This window comes from Triticum dicoccoides, chromosome 1A, assembly GCF_002162155.2.
Source record: "Triticum dicoccoides isolate Atlit2015 ecotype Zavitan chromosome 1A, WEW_v2.0, whole genome shotgun sequence".
NCBI classification, from domain to species: domain Eukaryota; kingdom Viridiplantae; phylum Streptophyta; class Magnoliopsida; order Poales; family Poaceae; genus Triticum; species Triticum dicoccoides.
In genome coordinates this window covers 466205873-466220273 of record NC_041380.1, presented here as the reverse complement: position 1 = coordinate 466220273, position 14401 = coordinate 466205873, and the positions used below count along the sequence as shown (strand labels likewise).

Genomic DNA, 14401 nt, shown 5'->3' with positions numbered 1-14401 from the left:
ATATGATTCTTGAAGATAAGAGAGGAATGAACTTAGAATTCTTTTACGACAATGTGAGTAGCCGTGTCAAACCAGCTAGAGACCCAAACCGCATTAGAGCTTTTCTTCAGACATACAAGGAGATTGAAAATGCAGACACAGACTTTCAACTTCAGGAAGATCTCATTGAGCACCATTGGCAAAGGGGTGGATAGTGCCTAATTTTTTATTCATGACAAGTTTGTATTGCATTATTTAAGTTTGCTACGGTGATTTGAATAATTATTTGTAATGCGGATGATTATTTGTATTATGTTTGATTTAAATAATTCAGTTTGTTTTCAATTGTTGAATTATGTTGGATTTGGTATTTGCGGTCCGATAATATGCGGGATGCAGCTACGCAAAAAGCAGAACCCGCATAGCCAACTAGTAAAAAATATATTCCATAAATATATCTTTTTACGGATCCGTTTCGGAGTCTGCATCTATACCAGCCCGCGTCGGCTCATAAAAACTATTTTACGTGAACTACAAACACGTTTTACGGGCCGGCGGGATGCGGGGTCTTTTCCCTTTCCAGTAGCGAAGATCCCGACCAAGCTCCCGGCCCCAGCACCGAATATTCTGGCCAAGCCCGGCCGCGTCCTCGCCCACGGCGGACGGCGGCGACGAAGACCCCTTCCAAATCCGCTTCCCGCACGCGATTCTTGCAGGCCGTTGGGAACTTCAACCCCAACATCCTCGGCTCCCCTCCCTCGATGACGCCAAAGAACGCGTCTCAAGCAGCGCCCGGCGTCTCCCCCATTATCAGCTCTTCCCGAAACCTCTCCCAAGGTACTCTGTCTCTAAGGTTCTTTCCAATCTCACCATTTTATTTGATTGAGATGAGAGAGGGGTCAGGTGGCACGCGGTGGCTGTTCGTGGTTGCGTGCTGCTTATGTACTGTGCATTTTTTTTTTTTTTGAGATAGTTGCTGCTCTGTGCTAGAAGGGATGAACAGGGGAGAAACAGGACAGGGCTGGGGGTTGTCTGCACACAGAGATATTGAGATAATTGGTACTATTGTTGTAGAATGTTGTGATGGAAAATAAAAAAAATTCTTCGATCTCTTGCAAATGATGTTGGATTGAATGATTTCTTTCAGTCACAGGAGTCGTCCAATATCGTGCTTCTTATTGGAAAAGAGTCCCTGAGTTCGTACATGCCAACAAGAAAGAAGACTAACAGTGGGTTGTTAAGGTGAGGAATTTTTTAGCGTGCATGCTTTGTTCGTCCGGATTGGGTGGTGAGTTTTGGCCTTTTGGGTATGACAGCGAGGAATGTTTTAGTGTGCATGCTTTGTTCGTCCGGATTGGGTGGTGAGTTTTGTGTATGACAGTGAGGAATGTTTTAGTGTGCATGCTTTGTTCGTCTGGATTTTAGCGGCCACTGTGTCGTCCAGGTTGGAGAGGATGATGGAGTCTGGCATGGCTGAAGAGGGTGAAGCGGCTGTTGGGGTTAAGTGCTGCGAGTAATTTTACAGGAGTGAGCTTTCTCAGAAATCTGCGACCGTTGAAACATGGAATACTCCCTCCGTTCCAAATTACTTGTCGTCGTTTTAGTTCAAATTTGGAACTAAAACGACGACGAGTAATTTGGAACGGAGGGAGTACATGCAAAGATGGGGAATAATCAACATGATGCTCTGTCGAGAGAAGTAGAAATTAATTAAGCTTCAAGAGGCTGAGACGACTCTTGTAGTACTAAGAGGAAAAGTTAGTTCTGGAAACACCGATATCTCTGTACTATCTATCTATGTTGAGCAAAGAAATTCATTTTCTTCCTTTCTCAGTCCTCTATTTTTTAGCAGACCAAGATGCACAAAAGTGCGGCCTATAATAAACTGAAATAGAAGCAGGTAACTACACTCTAGAGGTATACATGAACAAGAGAAAAGAGGAGAACAATGATCAATGGAGAAATGCACTGCGCTGTTAACTGCTGCTACTATAACACTGAAGTTTTAATTGCAGGACACCCTTAAAGAAAGAAAGAAGACTTGTGCTATCAGAAACCAATCGAAAAGGAGAAGGCATAAATGCAGTGGATGGACTTGACATTAAGCTGCTTTGTTAGATATACCAGGACGAAGGTTAAAATCAGAGGGCTTTAACATCATGCCATAGTATCTCAAGTCGCACTAGATGAGAATGTTTCAAGATGCAAATAACTTGTGTTAGCCATTCTTGTTTTGTGTTTAATTTTATGCTTTATTCTTCGACTCGCTAGGATATAGTACAATTTTCAGTTGTGAGCCTAGCATCTAGCATCGATTTTGACCTCTGAAATTTTGTTTAGCAGGCAGCACCAGCTGCTTTTAGTGCAAATCACCGAGAGGTAAGGGTATATTTGTCCTTGCATCATTGTAATTTTGATGTTTTGCCTTATTAATAATTTAATATCGCGTGTTCCATCTTGACCCTATTATGTTGTGCCTATATGTGTTTCTTATGCGGTTACGATGGTGACAATGTGCCTAATTTGCTGTATGACATGCAGCGTGATCGGTGGGGGTTGAAAGTGTGGCGATGCCAATGTCAGAGACTGAACTTGTTAGGTCGGTAAGAATTATTTCATATTTCTCTAGCTTTGAGATTGCGGCTTCACTTCTACTCCCTCCGTTCCTAAATATTTGTCCTTTTAGAGATTTCAAATGGACTATCACATACGGATGTATATAGACATATTTTAGAGTGTAGATTCACTCATTTTGCTCCGTATGTAGTCACTTGTTGAAATCTCTAGAAAGACAAATATTTAGGAACGGAGGGAGTAGTATCATATCAACTATAAATGCATGTGTTGATCATATAATTAATGCGTAAAGATACCTCGCAAAAAATTAATGCATAAAGATATCTTACATAATATTAATGTGCAATTAATTTCCTCCCTAATATCACATATACGCATTTATTGCAATTAATATTGTATATTTATTAATGTGCATATATAAGAAGTGTGTGGCAAGGAAAAAAATGTGGCTTCTCTGGTTCGACAGGATCCAAGATTTTGGACTCCTCGATTAAAAAGAAAGGTTTTACACTCTTCCACGGCTCGCAAGCACCTGCTCGGCATCCACTCGCCGGCCGGCCGCCGCCGTATTTTCTTGGTCGGGCCGGCGCGGTGTCGTGCCGCGCCGTGCTGCCTCCCCAGGATCGCACCGCCGGCCGTGACAGGAGAAAGCAACCGAAAACCAACAAGAGCGGGGGACAGGAAGATATCGGAGGCAGCTGCCCCAACCCTAGGTGAGACCCGATCGTCTCTCGCTTTGGCTTCGCTCCGTCTTTAGGTAGGTAAAACAGAAATTAGAACAGTGACAACTTCAATGGCTCATTCCACCTGGATATATGAAGTGTTTAACCGAGAATCGTAATATGAATCATTTCACGAGTCTATACCAACAATGGGGTGCAAATTATGTTGCGATGTCCAATTAATTAAAGTGGTGCGAATTAACCTTTTCTGAGTGTTTAACAGAAATGCTCGCCTGATTACTATGAATTGTCATGTGGAGATGTGAAATTTCTCATATGGCGTTACTTCCTTAAAACATTTTTTGCACATCTTTTCAGTACAATAGAATATCATATCAAGAGGAGGAATGCATCCAATTCCGGACTGTCTCCTCTTGCTCCCCTTTCTAGTGTCCCATTTATAATGTGTGGCATGTTAGAGATTAATAGGTTATCTTGTGCCACATTACATGCAGGCTCTCACAGTAAAAGTGTACCAAATGGACCATGGGAGTTCCCCAACAAAGATACGTAAGTCTGTTGTGGATGAAGATATCATCAGCAATCTACCCGAAGCTCTCAGAGACAAAATCCTTTGTTGTCTGCCAATAAAAGAAGCTGTTGGAACATGCCTCTTGTCAAGGACTTGGAGGTACACATGGGCTTCAATGACCGAACTGATGTTCAGGAGAGCTGATTTCGCTTCAGGAAATGATAGTGCAGACGATGACCGCAGATTTCTTAAGTTCACTGATATGTTTCTCTTCCTCCACAACGGCCCAATTCTGAAGTTTTGCCTGAATACCGTAGCGAATGAAATGGTATCCACTGGAGGACACCTTTACCGTTGGATGCTTATGCTGTCAAGAAATAAGATTAAGGAGATTCAACTTCAGACAAGTATACGTGACAGTTACAAGGTCCCGTCTAGTTTTTTCTCCTGCGATGAACTAGAATATGTGTATCTGCGAGCTTGTGTTTTCACTAGTTTACATTTGCCACCTCCATCTAAAGGCTTCAAACAATTGCATACTCTTCGTCTAGAATATGTTACTGTGGAAGGAAACAGTTTAGGGGATTTAGTAGCGAGTTGCCCGAATTTGGAGAAACTTAATATTCGTGGATTGTGCAGCCAATCCAATATAAATATTCGTTCAACAAAGCTCAAGGTGCTAAAAATTGAAGGCTGGTTTACACACCTCAATCTGCATGCTCCTTATCTTACTTCCGTATGGATCGGACTGGAACTGAATTCTGACACAGATGGTGCTTCGACAACCAGATGCAACTTCAATCTTTCTCCATTTATTGCTTCTCTTTCAGATGTTGAGACTATTAGGTTTCATGGACACATCCTTGAGGTAAGAAACTGTGATGGCAAAGTTTTCGCTTAGTGCTTATTATTTCACTGTTTCTTATTATGTTTGGGGGCCTATTGCCATTTCAGCGCGTAGAACATGAATTTCTGATTCTCAAGCAGCCAAAATTATTCAACCGGCTGACAGAGATAAGCCTGGAGATCAATCTCGGTGATCTCAAGGAAGCAAATTTTGCCTTGTGCTTATTTCAGCATGCCCCCAACCTGCGATTTGTCAAACTAAAGGTAATGACGATGAAATCTTCGACTTGCTACATATCATAAATTTCCATTGGACCGTTGCTCAATTTACAGTCTGTACTTTGCAGCTCATTTCCAGGAATTCCGCGGGACCAACAGTGCATTTCTGGGAATCAATAGACCGTGATGTCTGTCTCTTCCAGAACGTTGAAGTACTTGGTTTGTTTGACTTTACTGGCTCCGTTGCGGAGCTAGGCTTCTTGAAATTTTTACTTGAAGGTGCACCAGTGTTAAGAAAATTGGGAATAATCGACAAGGGATTGGACAGAAATGTCCTAAAATATCTCCTGAAGCTGAGAAGAGCATCAAAGGATGCAGAAATATTGATTCTTTGAGGCTTGTTTCCCCCACTAGAAAAAGGTGCAGGCTAAGTTTTTCTATTGAAGGGAAAATATTTACATTTATTCGTCTGTACAGTTACTTACATTAAAGTAGGTTCAGTTTTCGTAAGAATCTGTAGAAGAATTGCATATATTCAATTTGGAAATAGCAGTGCCAGCTTCAGACTTGGCATGTCACTTATATTTCTTCTACCATTTTGGGTCATATCTGGATTTTAGTGCTATTCAATTTCAGTTTGCCTTTAGTTGACTTTGAGATAACATGCAAGGGAGAATTCTGAGCATAAACGTTTTTGTAAAAGATGAAAATATTGACTAATTGTCTGGAAAATTGGCAATCTTATTCTACTTCAATTCAGAATTATGACTACGGTTTTGGTCTTGCGCAGGTCAACTTCACCACCCTAGTGTTTTATCCCTACTCTGTTTCCATGGAGAGGATCAAGTCCAATCTCTGAAGGAACAAGTCGAGACAATTGGAAGGAACGGTGTCAAGCTTGTGTTGGGAACCTCTAACAACTCTACTGCTCTCGTTTGGTGCGATCTTGCAAGGCACAAGATCTGAAGTCAGGGTATACAAGCATAAGTTATCCCCATAATTTGATGTTGAAGTTATCCCGTGTTCCTGTGGAAAACAATGTTGCCTCAAGAGTTGCTTACTTGTTGTGTCAAAGTTCAGAAAGAAAATGTTTGGCAGTTCATATTGAACTGCGAAAACGTGTTATATTTAGGACCAGAGGGTGTATTTCACTAGCTCGCGGTCGTTCTGTTTTCAACTGTGTGCGCCATTTGAGAATGCAGAAATTTGCACCTGACGCACCACTATTTGTTTTTTTGACCGCTTTGGGTCGTGCTAGAAGTTCTTCAGTCGGATGTCATCTGTCAAGTTCAGTTTGTCTACATCGACTCTGCGGTAATGTGCAAATGGAGGACAATCCGTTTAACCCGAGATATTTTTTTACCTACCTGTTTGACCTGACTATTTTTGCACACCTAAAAACGCGTAGTGAATTATAGCGTGCGCTTTAATTTGCATAAGTTCGACTCGTTGACTCTACTTGTTTGTCTTAAGAGTTCAGAAGGTCAGCTTTGCTAATTGTTGCAGTCAACTTTGCTGCCCTTAGAAAAAAATATATTATGCACCTGCTGTTTTCTCAAGGATAGGATCGAGTCCAGTCTCGAAAGTAAAAAGACAAAACTTGGCAATAGTCCAGTCTCGAAAGTAAGGCATGAGCTGTAAACTGTAAGCACTACTGTTTGCTACAGCAGTGCAAAACATTGACAGAATCAACTTCATTTATGAATAAAATTGTAGTACTACCATATTAGAGTTTCTTGCTTGTTGTGATAATTCAACTTGTAGTACTTGTTTGTACAGCAGGAAATGTTCCAAGTGGAATGGGCTCAAATAAAATGCATTTAAAGCTCCCCTAAAAAATGCATTTCAAGCTGACCAACACGTGATTGGTAAACACAAAATTACTCCGCTCTCCTTGGAAGAGTGTATTTTCAACTTTGTTGAAAAATCAAACATTTTTATATTTGACCGTATGTATACAATAATATATCAACATTTATGCCATCAAATTAGTAGTATTAGTCTTCTAAAAAAATAGTAGTATTAGATTCATGATAAAATATAGTTTCATGATATACCTATTTTATTTCACAAGCATTGATATATTTTGCACAAACTCAATCAAATTTTGAGATAGTTTGACCCTTTAACAAAGTTGGAAATACGCTCTTTTAAGAACGGAAGTATTAGTTGACAAAGAAAGATGGGAAGTTCGTTGAGTAGTTACTTGTCATGATGAGTCGTCTTTTTAGAAGCGGCTAGCGAAATTGTGATAAAATAATTCTGCGTGCGCCGGGTCTTGAGACCAAGTGCGTGAAGATATGACGTAGGTGTAGTACACATTGTCGGTTGCCAAACTGGAGACTAGTCATTCGAAATTGGAGACAAGACCAAGTAGATGTCAATTTATTTGCCCCTGAAAAAATAGTACTCCCTTTTTTCGGTTTGTAAGGCTTATCTTAATTTTTTCGTTTTTTCGATTTAAAGGACTCATCCTCGCTACTAAGCGCATTAAATATTTAGATGCAAGAATTAAAAAAGAACACATCAATGCATGTAATGTTTCTACTCATCTAGTGGCCAAGCATCCATACACTGTAATCAATCCAAATTAATGCATTACTTCCTCTCTCTCTCAGTTTACAAGGCATGCGCGTACCCCTAAGTCGTCAATTTGATCAACCAATAGAAGTCATATATTACAAAAACATACCATTATAAACTTCAGACGTTCTATTTTCAAAAGGTATAATTTTTGTGTTATATAGTTTATATTACGGTGATAAAATTGGCAACCTAGGTATACGCGCAGGACTTGTAAACTGAAACGGAGGGAGTAGTTTAATTTAGGTAGTTTTGTAAAGTACGAGATACATTCCTTCACTCACCGTCTGCCTTGGTTGATGAGATTTTAGATTTGAGCCCTACAAACCGAAAAGGAGGGAGTATAAGACATTTTAGCTTTTTTTTATTCGCATGTATCTAGACATATTTTAGTATGTGTGTTCACTCATTTTAGTATGTATGTAGTTAATATTTTAAAATAGCTAAAAGTCTTATATTAAGAAAAGAAGGGAGTAGATGTTAATTTTATCTTACAAGAAAACCGTGGCGACTCCCCCCCTTCGACCGCGCCCCGCACCTTCCTCCGCGAGCTTCCCTCCCTCACCTCTCCCTCCCCGTCGTTGTTGCAGGCGCCCACCGCGGGCCTAGCCCAGGCGACGCTGGCGGCGGCGGCCCTAGCCTTTCCCCTCCCGCGGTTCCTCCGGCGCGGGGCGGAGCAACTCTGGGCAGTGCCCTAAGCGGCAGCGGTTCTGCACGGCGGAGGGGGTTCCAGGCGCGGGCGGCGGCGGACTCTGGGCGGCGGCGACATCGTAGGCGACAGGGTGATGCGGCGGCGCAGGTTGGCGGCGCCCGCCCGGCCCAAATATGGGCCTTTGGGCCCCATCTGGGTCTGGGCAGGCCGGCGGCAGGGCGTGGCATCCGCGTGGCTCTCAGGAGGCGGTGGCAGTGCGTCGGGCTGGTAGTCAGTGGCAGCTCGGTTGTCGGCGTGCAGCAGCGCAGTGGCAGGGCCCGGCCGGGCCCGGGTGACCTGGTTTGCCTCTGCTGCGGCATCCGGTCGATGATCCGCGTCGGTGCTGGAGGCACGGGTGTAGGATCAAAAGTAGGTCTAGAGGGGGGAGGGGTCATTAGACTATTTGACCAAATAAAAATCTAACAATTTCCCAATTTTAGTTGTGGGCAGATTTTAGCAACTAACACAAGTTAAGCAATCAACCTACACATGCAATTCTAAGAGTGTAGCAGGGGAAAGTAAAACATTTGCATATGAAGGTAAAGGGAAGGGTTTGGAGAGAGCAAACACAATGGAGACACAAAGATTTTTGGCGTGGTTCCGATAGGTGGTGCTATCGTACATCCACATTGATGGAGACTTCAACCCACGAAGGGTAACGACTGCGTGAGTCCACAGAGGGCTTCATCCACGAAGGGTCCACGAAGAAGCAACCTTGTATATCCCACCATGGCCATCGCCCACGAAGGACTTGCCTCACTCGGGTAGATCTTCACGAAGTAGCGATCTCCTTGCCCTTACAAACTTCTTGGTTCAACTCCACAACTTGAAAGAGGCTCCCAAGCGACACTGATAACCCACAAGTATAGAGGATCGCAACAGTTTTCGATAAGTAAGAGTGTCGAACGCAATGAGGAGCTAAAGGTAGAACAAATATCCCCTCAAGTTCTATCGACCACCGATACAACTCTACGCACGCTTGACGTTCGCTTTACCTAGAACAAGTATGAAACTAGAAGTACTTTGTAGGTGTTGTTGGATAGGTTTGCAAGATAATAAAGAGCAAGTAAATAAAAGATAGGGGCTGTTGTAAGTAAAGAAGCAATAAAGTAAATATAGCGAGTGTGGAAAAGTGGTGGTAGGAGTTGTGAAATTGGCCCTAAGCAATTGACTACTTTACTAGACCGATAGCAAGTATTATGTGGGGGAGGCCACTGCTAGCATGTCATCCCTGACTTGGAATTCTATGCACTTATGATTGGAACTATTAGCAAGCATCCGCAACTACTAACGTTCATTAAGGTAAAACCCAACCATAGCATTAAGATATATTGGCCCCCCTTTAATCCCGTATGCATCAATTTCTATGCTAGGTTGAAGCTTCTGTCACTCTTGCCCTCCAATACATAGTCCTATCAACATACAACTAACCCTAGGGTGTGATCCACGCGCGCGATCATATGATGGGCACCAAAGGACAGCAACATAACCACAAGCAAATTAAATCAATCATAGCAATTCATCAACCACCGATAGGACAAGGGAAATCTACTCAGACATCATAGGATGGCAACACATCATTGGATAATAATATGAAGCATAAAGCACCATGTTCAAGTAGAGGGTACAGCAGGTTGCGGGAGAGTGGACCGCTGTAGATAGAGGGGGGAAGGTGATGGAGATGTTGGTGAAGATGGTGGAGGTGTTGGTGTAGATCACGATGATGATGATGATGATGATGATGATGATGATGATGATGATGGCCACGGCAGCGTTCCGGAGCCACCGGAAGAGAAGGGGAGAGGGGGCCCCTTCATCTTCTTCTTCCTTGACCTCCTCCCTAGATGGGAGAAGGGTTTCCCCTCTGGTCCTTGGCCTCCATGGCATGGGAGGAGCGAGAGCCCCTCCGAGATTGGATCTGTCTCTCTGTCTCTCTCTGTTTCTGCGTTCTCAGATTCTACCCTTTCACCGTTTCTTATATTCCCGGAGATCCGTAACTCCGATTGGGCTGAAATTTTGACACGATCTCTATCCGGATATTAGCTTTGTTGCGGCGAAAGAAGGGCATCAACCGCCTTACGGGGTGGCCACGAGGGTCAGGGGAGCGCCCCCCCTGGGGCGCGCCCCCTGCCTCGTGGGCCCCTCGAGCATCGTCTCGCGTGGATTTTTCTTCCCAAAAATCATATATATTCCAAAAAAAATCTCTGTCAGTTTTTATTCCGTTTGAACCCCGTTTGATATGGATATTATGCGAAACAAAAAACATGCAACAAACAGGAACTGGCACTGGGCACTAGATGAATATGTTAGTCCCAAAAATAGTATAAAAAGTTGCCAAAAGTATATGAAAGCTGTAGAATATTGGCATGGAACAATCAAAAATTATAGATATGACGGAGACGTATCAGCATCGCCAAGCTTAATTCATGCTCGTCCTCGAGTAGGTAAATGATAAAAAAAATAATTTTTGATATGGAATGCTACTTAGCATAATCTTGATCACATATCTAATCATGGCATGAATATTAAGATACGAATGATTCAAATCAATAGTCTATCATTTGACATAAAAACAATAATACTTCAAGCCTACTAATAAAGCAATCATGTCTTTTCAAAATAACATGGCCAAAGAAAGTTATCCCTACAAAATCATATAGTCTGGCTATGCTCCATCTTCACCACACAAAATATTCACATCATGCACAACCCCGATGACAAGCCAAGCAATTGTTTCATACTTTTGACGTTCTCAAACCTTTTCAACTTTCACGCAATACATGAGCGTGAGCCATGGACATAGCACTATAGGTGGAATAGAATATGATGATGGAGAAGACAAAAAGGAGAAGATAGTCTCACATCAACTAGGTGTATCAACGGGCTATGGAGATGCCCATCAATAGATATCAATGTGAGTGAGTAGGGATTTCCATGCAACAGATGCACTAGAGCTATAAGTGTATGAAAGCTCCAACTGAAACTAAGTGGGTGTGCATCCAACTTGCTTGCTCATGAAGACCTCGGGCATTTGAGGAAGCCCATCATCGGAATATACAAGCCAAGTTCTATAATGAAAATTCCCACTAGTATATGAAAGTGATAACTCAAGAGACTCTCTATATGAAGAATGATACGTCTCCAACGTATCTATAATTTGTGATTGCTCCATGCTATATTATCTAATGTTTTGGACTATATTGGGCTTTATTTTCCACTTTTATATTATTTTTGGGGCTAACCTATTAACCGGAGACCCAGCCCAGAATTGCTGTTTTTTTGCCTATTTCAGTGTTTCGGATAAACAGAATATCAAACGGAATAAAATCTTCGGAAACGTGATTTTCTCACCGAACGTGATCCAGGAGACTTGGACCCTACCGCAAGGGATCAAAGAGGTGGTCACCAGGGTGGGGGGCGCCCCCCCCCCCTAGGGCGCACCCCCCTGCCTTGTGGGCCCCTCGGTGCTCCACCGACGTACTCCTTCCTCCTATATATGCACACGTACCCCCAAACGATCAGAAGAGGAGCCAAAAACCTAATTCCACCGCCGCAACTTTCTGTATCCACGAGATCCCATCTTGGGGCCTGTTCCGGAGCTCAGCCGGAAGAGGGCCTTCATCACGGAGGGCTTCTACATCATCCTAGCCCCTCCGATGAAGTGTGAGTAGTTTACCTCAGACCTTCGGGTCCATAGTTAGTAGCTAGATGGCTTCTTCTCTCTCTTTGAATCCCAATACAAAGTTCTCCCCCTCTCTTGTGGAGATCTATTCGATGTAATCTTCTTTTTGCGGTGTGTTTGTTGAGATCGATGAATTGTGGGTTTATGATCAAGTCTATCTATGAATAATATTTGAATCTTCTCTGAATTCTTTTATGCATGATTGGTTATCTTTGCAAGTCTCTTCGAATTATCCGTTTGGTTTGGCCAACTAGATTGGTAGTTCTTGCCATGGGAGAAGTGCTTAGCTTTGGGTTCGACCTTGCGGTGTCCTTACCCAGTGACAGAAGGGGCAGCAAAGCACGTATTGTATCATTGCCATCGAGGATAACAAGATGGGGTTTATTTCATATTGCATGAATTTATCTCTCTACATCATGTCATCTTGCTTAAGGCGTTACTCTATTTTTAACTCAATACTCTAGATGCATGCTGGATAGCGGTCGATGAGTGGAGTAATAGTAGTAGATGCAGAATCGTTTCGGTCTACTTGTCACAGACGTGATGCCTATATACATGATCATGCTTAGATATTCTCATAATTATGCTCAATTCTATCAATTGCTCAACAGTAATTTGTTCACCCACCATAGAATACATATGCTCTTGAGAGAAGCCACTAGTGAAACCTATGGCCCCTGGGTCTATTCTCATCATATCAATCTCCATTACTTTTATATTGTTTTGCTATTTACTTTGCCTTTACTTTTTACTTTGCATATTTATATCAAAAATACCAAAAATATTCTATCTATCAGATCTCACTCTCGTAAGTGACTGTGAAGGGCTTGACAACCCCTAATCGCGTTGGTTGCAAGTAGCTATCACTTTGTGCAGGTACGAGGGACTTTAGCATGGGGTCCTACTGGATTGATACATTGGTTCTCAAAAACTGAGGGAAATACTTATGCTACTCTGCTGCATCATCCCTTCCTCTTCGGGGAAAACCAACGCAAGCTCGAGACATAGCAAGAAGGATTTCTGGCGCCGTTGCCGGGGAGTCTACGCAAAAAGTCAATATACCAAGTACCCATCACAAACCCTATCTCTCGCATTACATTATTTTCCATTTGCCTCTCGTTTTCGTCTCCCCCCAATTCACCCTTGCCGTTTTATTCGCCCTTTCTCTCTATCCTCCCTCTCTGTTTGCCTCTTTTGTCCGCTTGCTTTTTGTTTGCTCGTGTGTTAGATTGCTTGTTTGTCGCGATGGCTCAAGATACTACCAAATTGTGTGACTTCACCAATACCAATAATAATGATTTCCTTAGCACTCCGATTGCTCCTCTTACCGATGCTGAATCTTGTGAAATTAATACTGCTTTGTTGAATCTTGTTATGAAAGATCAATTCGCCGGCCTTCCTAGTGAAGATGCCGCTACTCATCTGAATAGCTTCATTGATTTATGTGATATGCAAAAGAAAAAATATGTCAATAATGATGTTGTTAAATTGAAGCTATTTCCTTTTTCGCTTAGAGATCGTGCTAAAGCTTGCTTTTATCTCTAAGTATTTTCCTCCTGCTAAGATCATCTCTCTTAGAAACGATATAATGAACTTTAAACAACTTGATCATGAACATGTTGCACAATCTTGGGAGAGAATGAAATTAATGATACGTAATTGCCCTACTCATGGTTTGAATTTGTGGATGATTATACAAATTTTTTATGCCGGATTGAATTTTGCTTCTAGAAATCTTTTAGATTCGGCCGCGGGAGGCACTTTTATGGAAATCACTTTAGGAGATGCTACTAAACTCCTAGATAATATTATGGTTAATTATTCTCAATGGCATACTGAAAGAACTTCTAATAAAAAAGTGCATGCAATAGAAGAAATTAATGTGTTGAGTGAAAACATGGATGAACTTATGAAATTATTTGCTACTAAGAGTGTTTCTTCTGATCCTAATGATATGCCTTTGTCTACTTTGATTGAGAATAATAATGAATCTATGGATGTGAATTTTGTTTGTAGGAATAATTTTGGTAACAACGCTTATAGAGGGAATTTTAATCCTAGGCCATATCCTAGTAATCCTTCTAATAATTATGGGAATTCCTACAACAACTCTTATGGAAATTATAATAAGATGCCCTCTGATTTTGAATCTAATATTAAAGAATTTATTTCTTCGCAAAAGAATTTTAATGCTATGATTGAAGAAAAATTGCTTAAGATTGATGATTTGGCTAGGAACGTTGATAGAATTGCTCTTGATGTTGATGCTTTGAAACTTAGATCTATTCCACCTAAGCATGATATTAATGAGTCTCTAAAACCATGAAAATTTCAATTGATGAGTGTAAAGAAAGAACCGCTAGGATGCGTGCTTCCAAAGATGCCTTTATTAAAGCGTGTTCTTCCAATTCCTATGAAAATCAAGATGAAGATCTAAAAGTTATTGATGTGTCTCCAATTAAATCTTTATTTTGCAATATGAATCTTGATGAAACCGAATATGATCTTCCTTTACCTAGAAGATGTTCTAAAAATTCGGAGTGTTTAGATCTTAATGATGAAATTGATGAAAGTGGGATTGAAAGAAATAAAAATCTAGATGTTGCTAAACCCACTATATTGGATTTCAA

The 14401-nt window shown here is 41.6% G+C and overlaps 1 protein-coding gene across 25 annotated transcripts; it reads left to right on the top strand.

Annotated features, from left to right (window-relative positions):
* The first annotated feature begins 569 nt into the window (after nucleotides 1–569).
* Nucleotides 570–6041, top strand: LOC119279410 (F-box/FBD/LRR-repeat protein At1g13570-like). Of its 25 annotated transcripts, none has more exons than XM_037560767.1 (7): nucleotides 570–816; nucleotides 2521–2578; nucleotides 2982–3269; nucleotides 3734–4618; nucleotides 4705–4860; nucleotides 4944–5235; nucleotides 5606–6041. In XM_037560767.1, exons 4-6 carry the CDS (start codon nucleotides 3758–3760, stop codon nucleotides 5208–5210), a joined length of 1284 nt encoding a protein of 427 aa, XP_037416664.1. In that variant the 5' UTR covers nucleotides 570–816; nucleotides 2521–2578; nucleotides 2982–3269; nucleotides 3734–3757; the 3' UTR covers nucleotides 5211–5235; nucleotides 5606–6041. The 25 variants fall into 25 exon arrangements, with proteins under 25 accessions (XP_037416664.1, XP_037416654.1, XP_037416649.1 ...); XM_037560757.1 differs by adding an exon at nucleotides 1127–1221 and having other exon boundaries at nucleotides 2521–3269; XM_037560752.1 differs by adding an exon at nucleotides 1127–1221 and having other exon boundaries at nucleotides 1995–3269.
* The last annotated feature ends 8360 nt before the right edge of the window (nucleotides 6042–14401 follow it).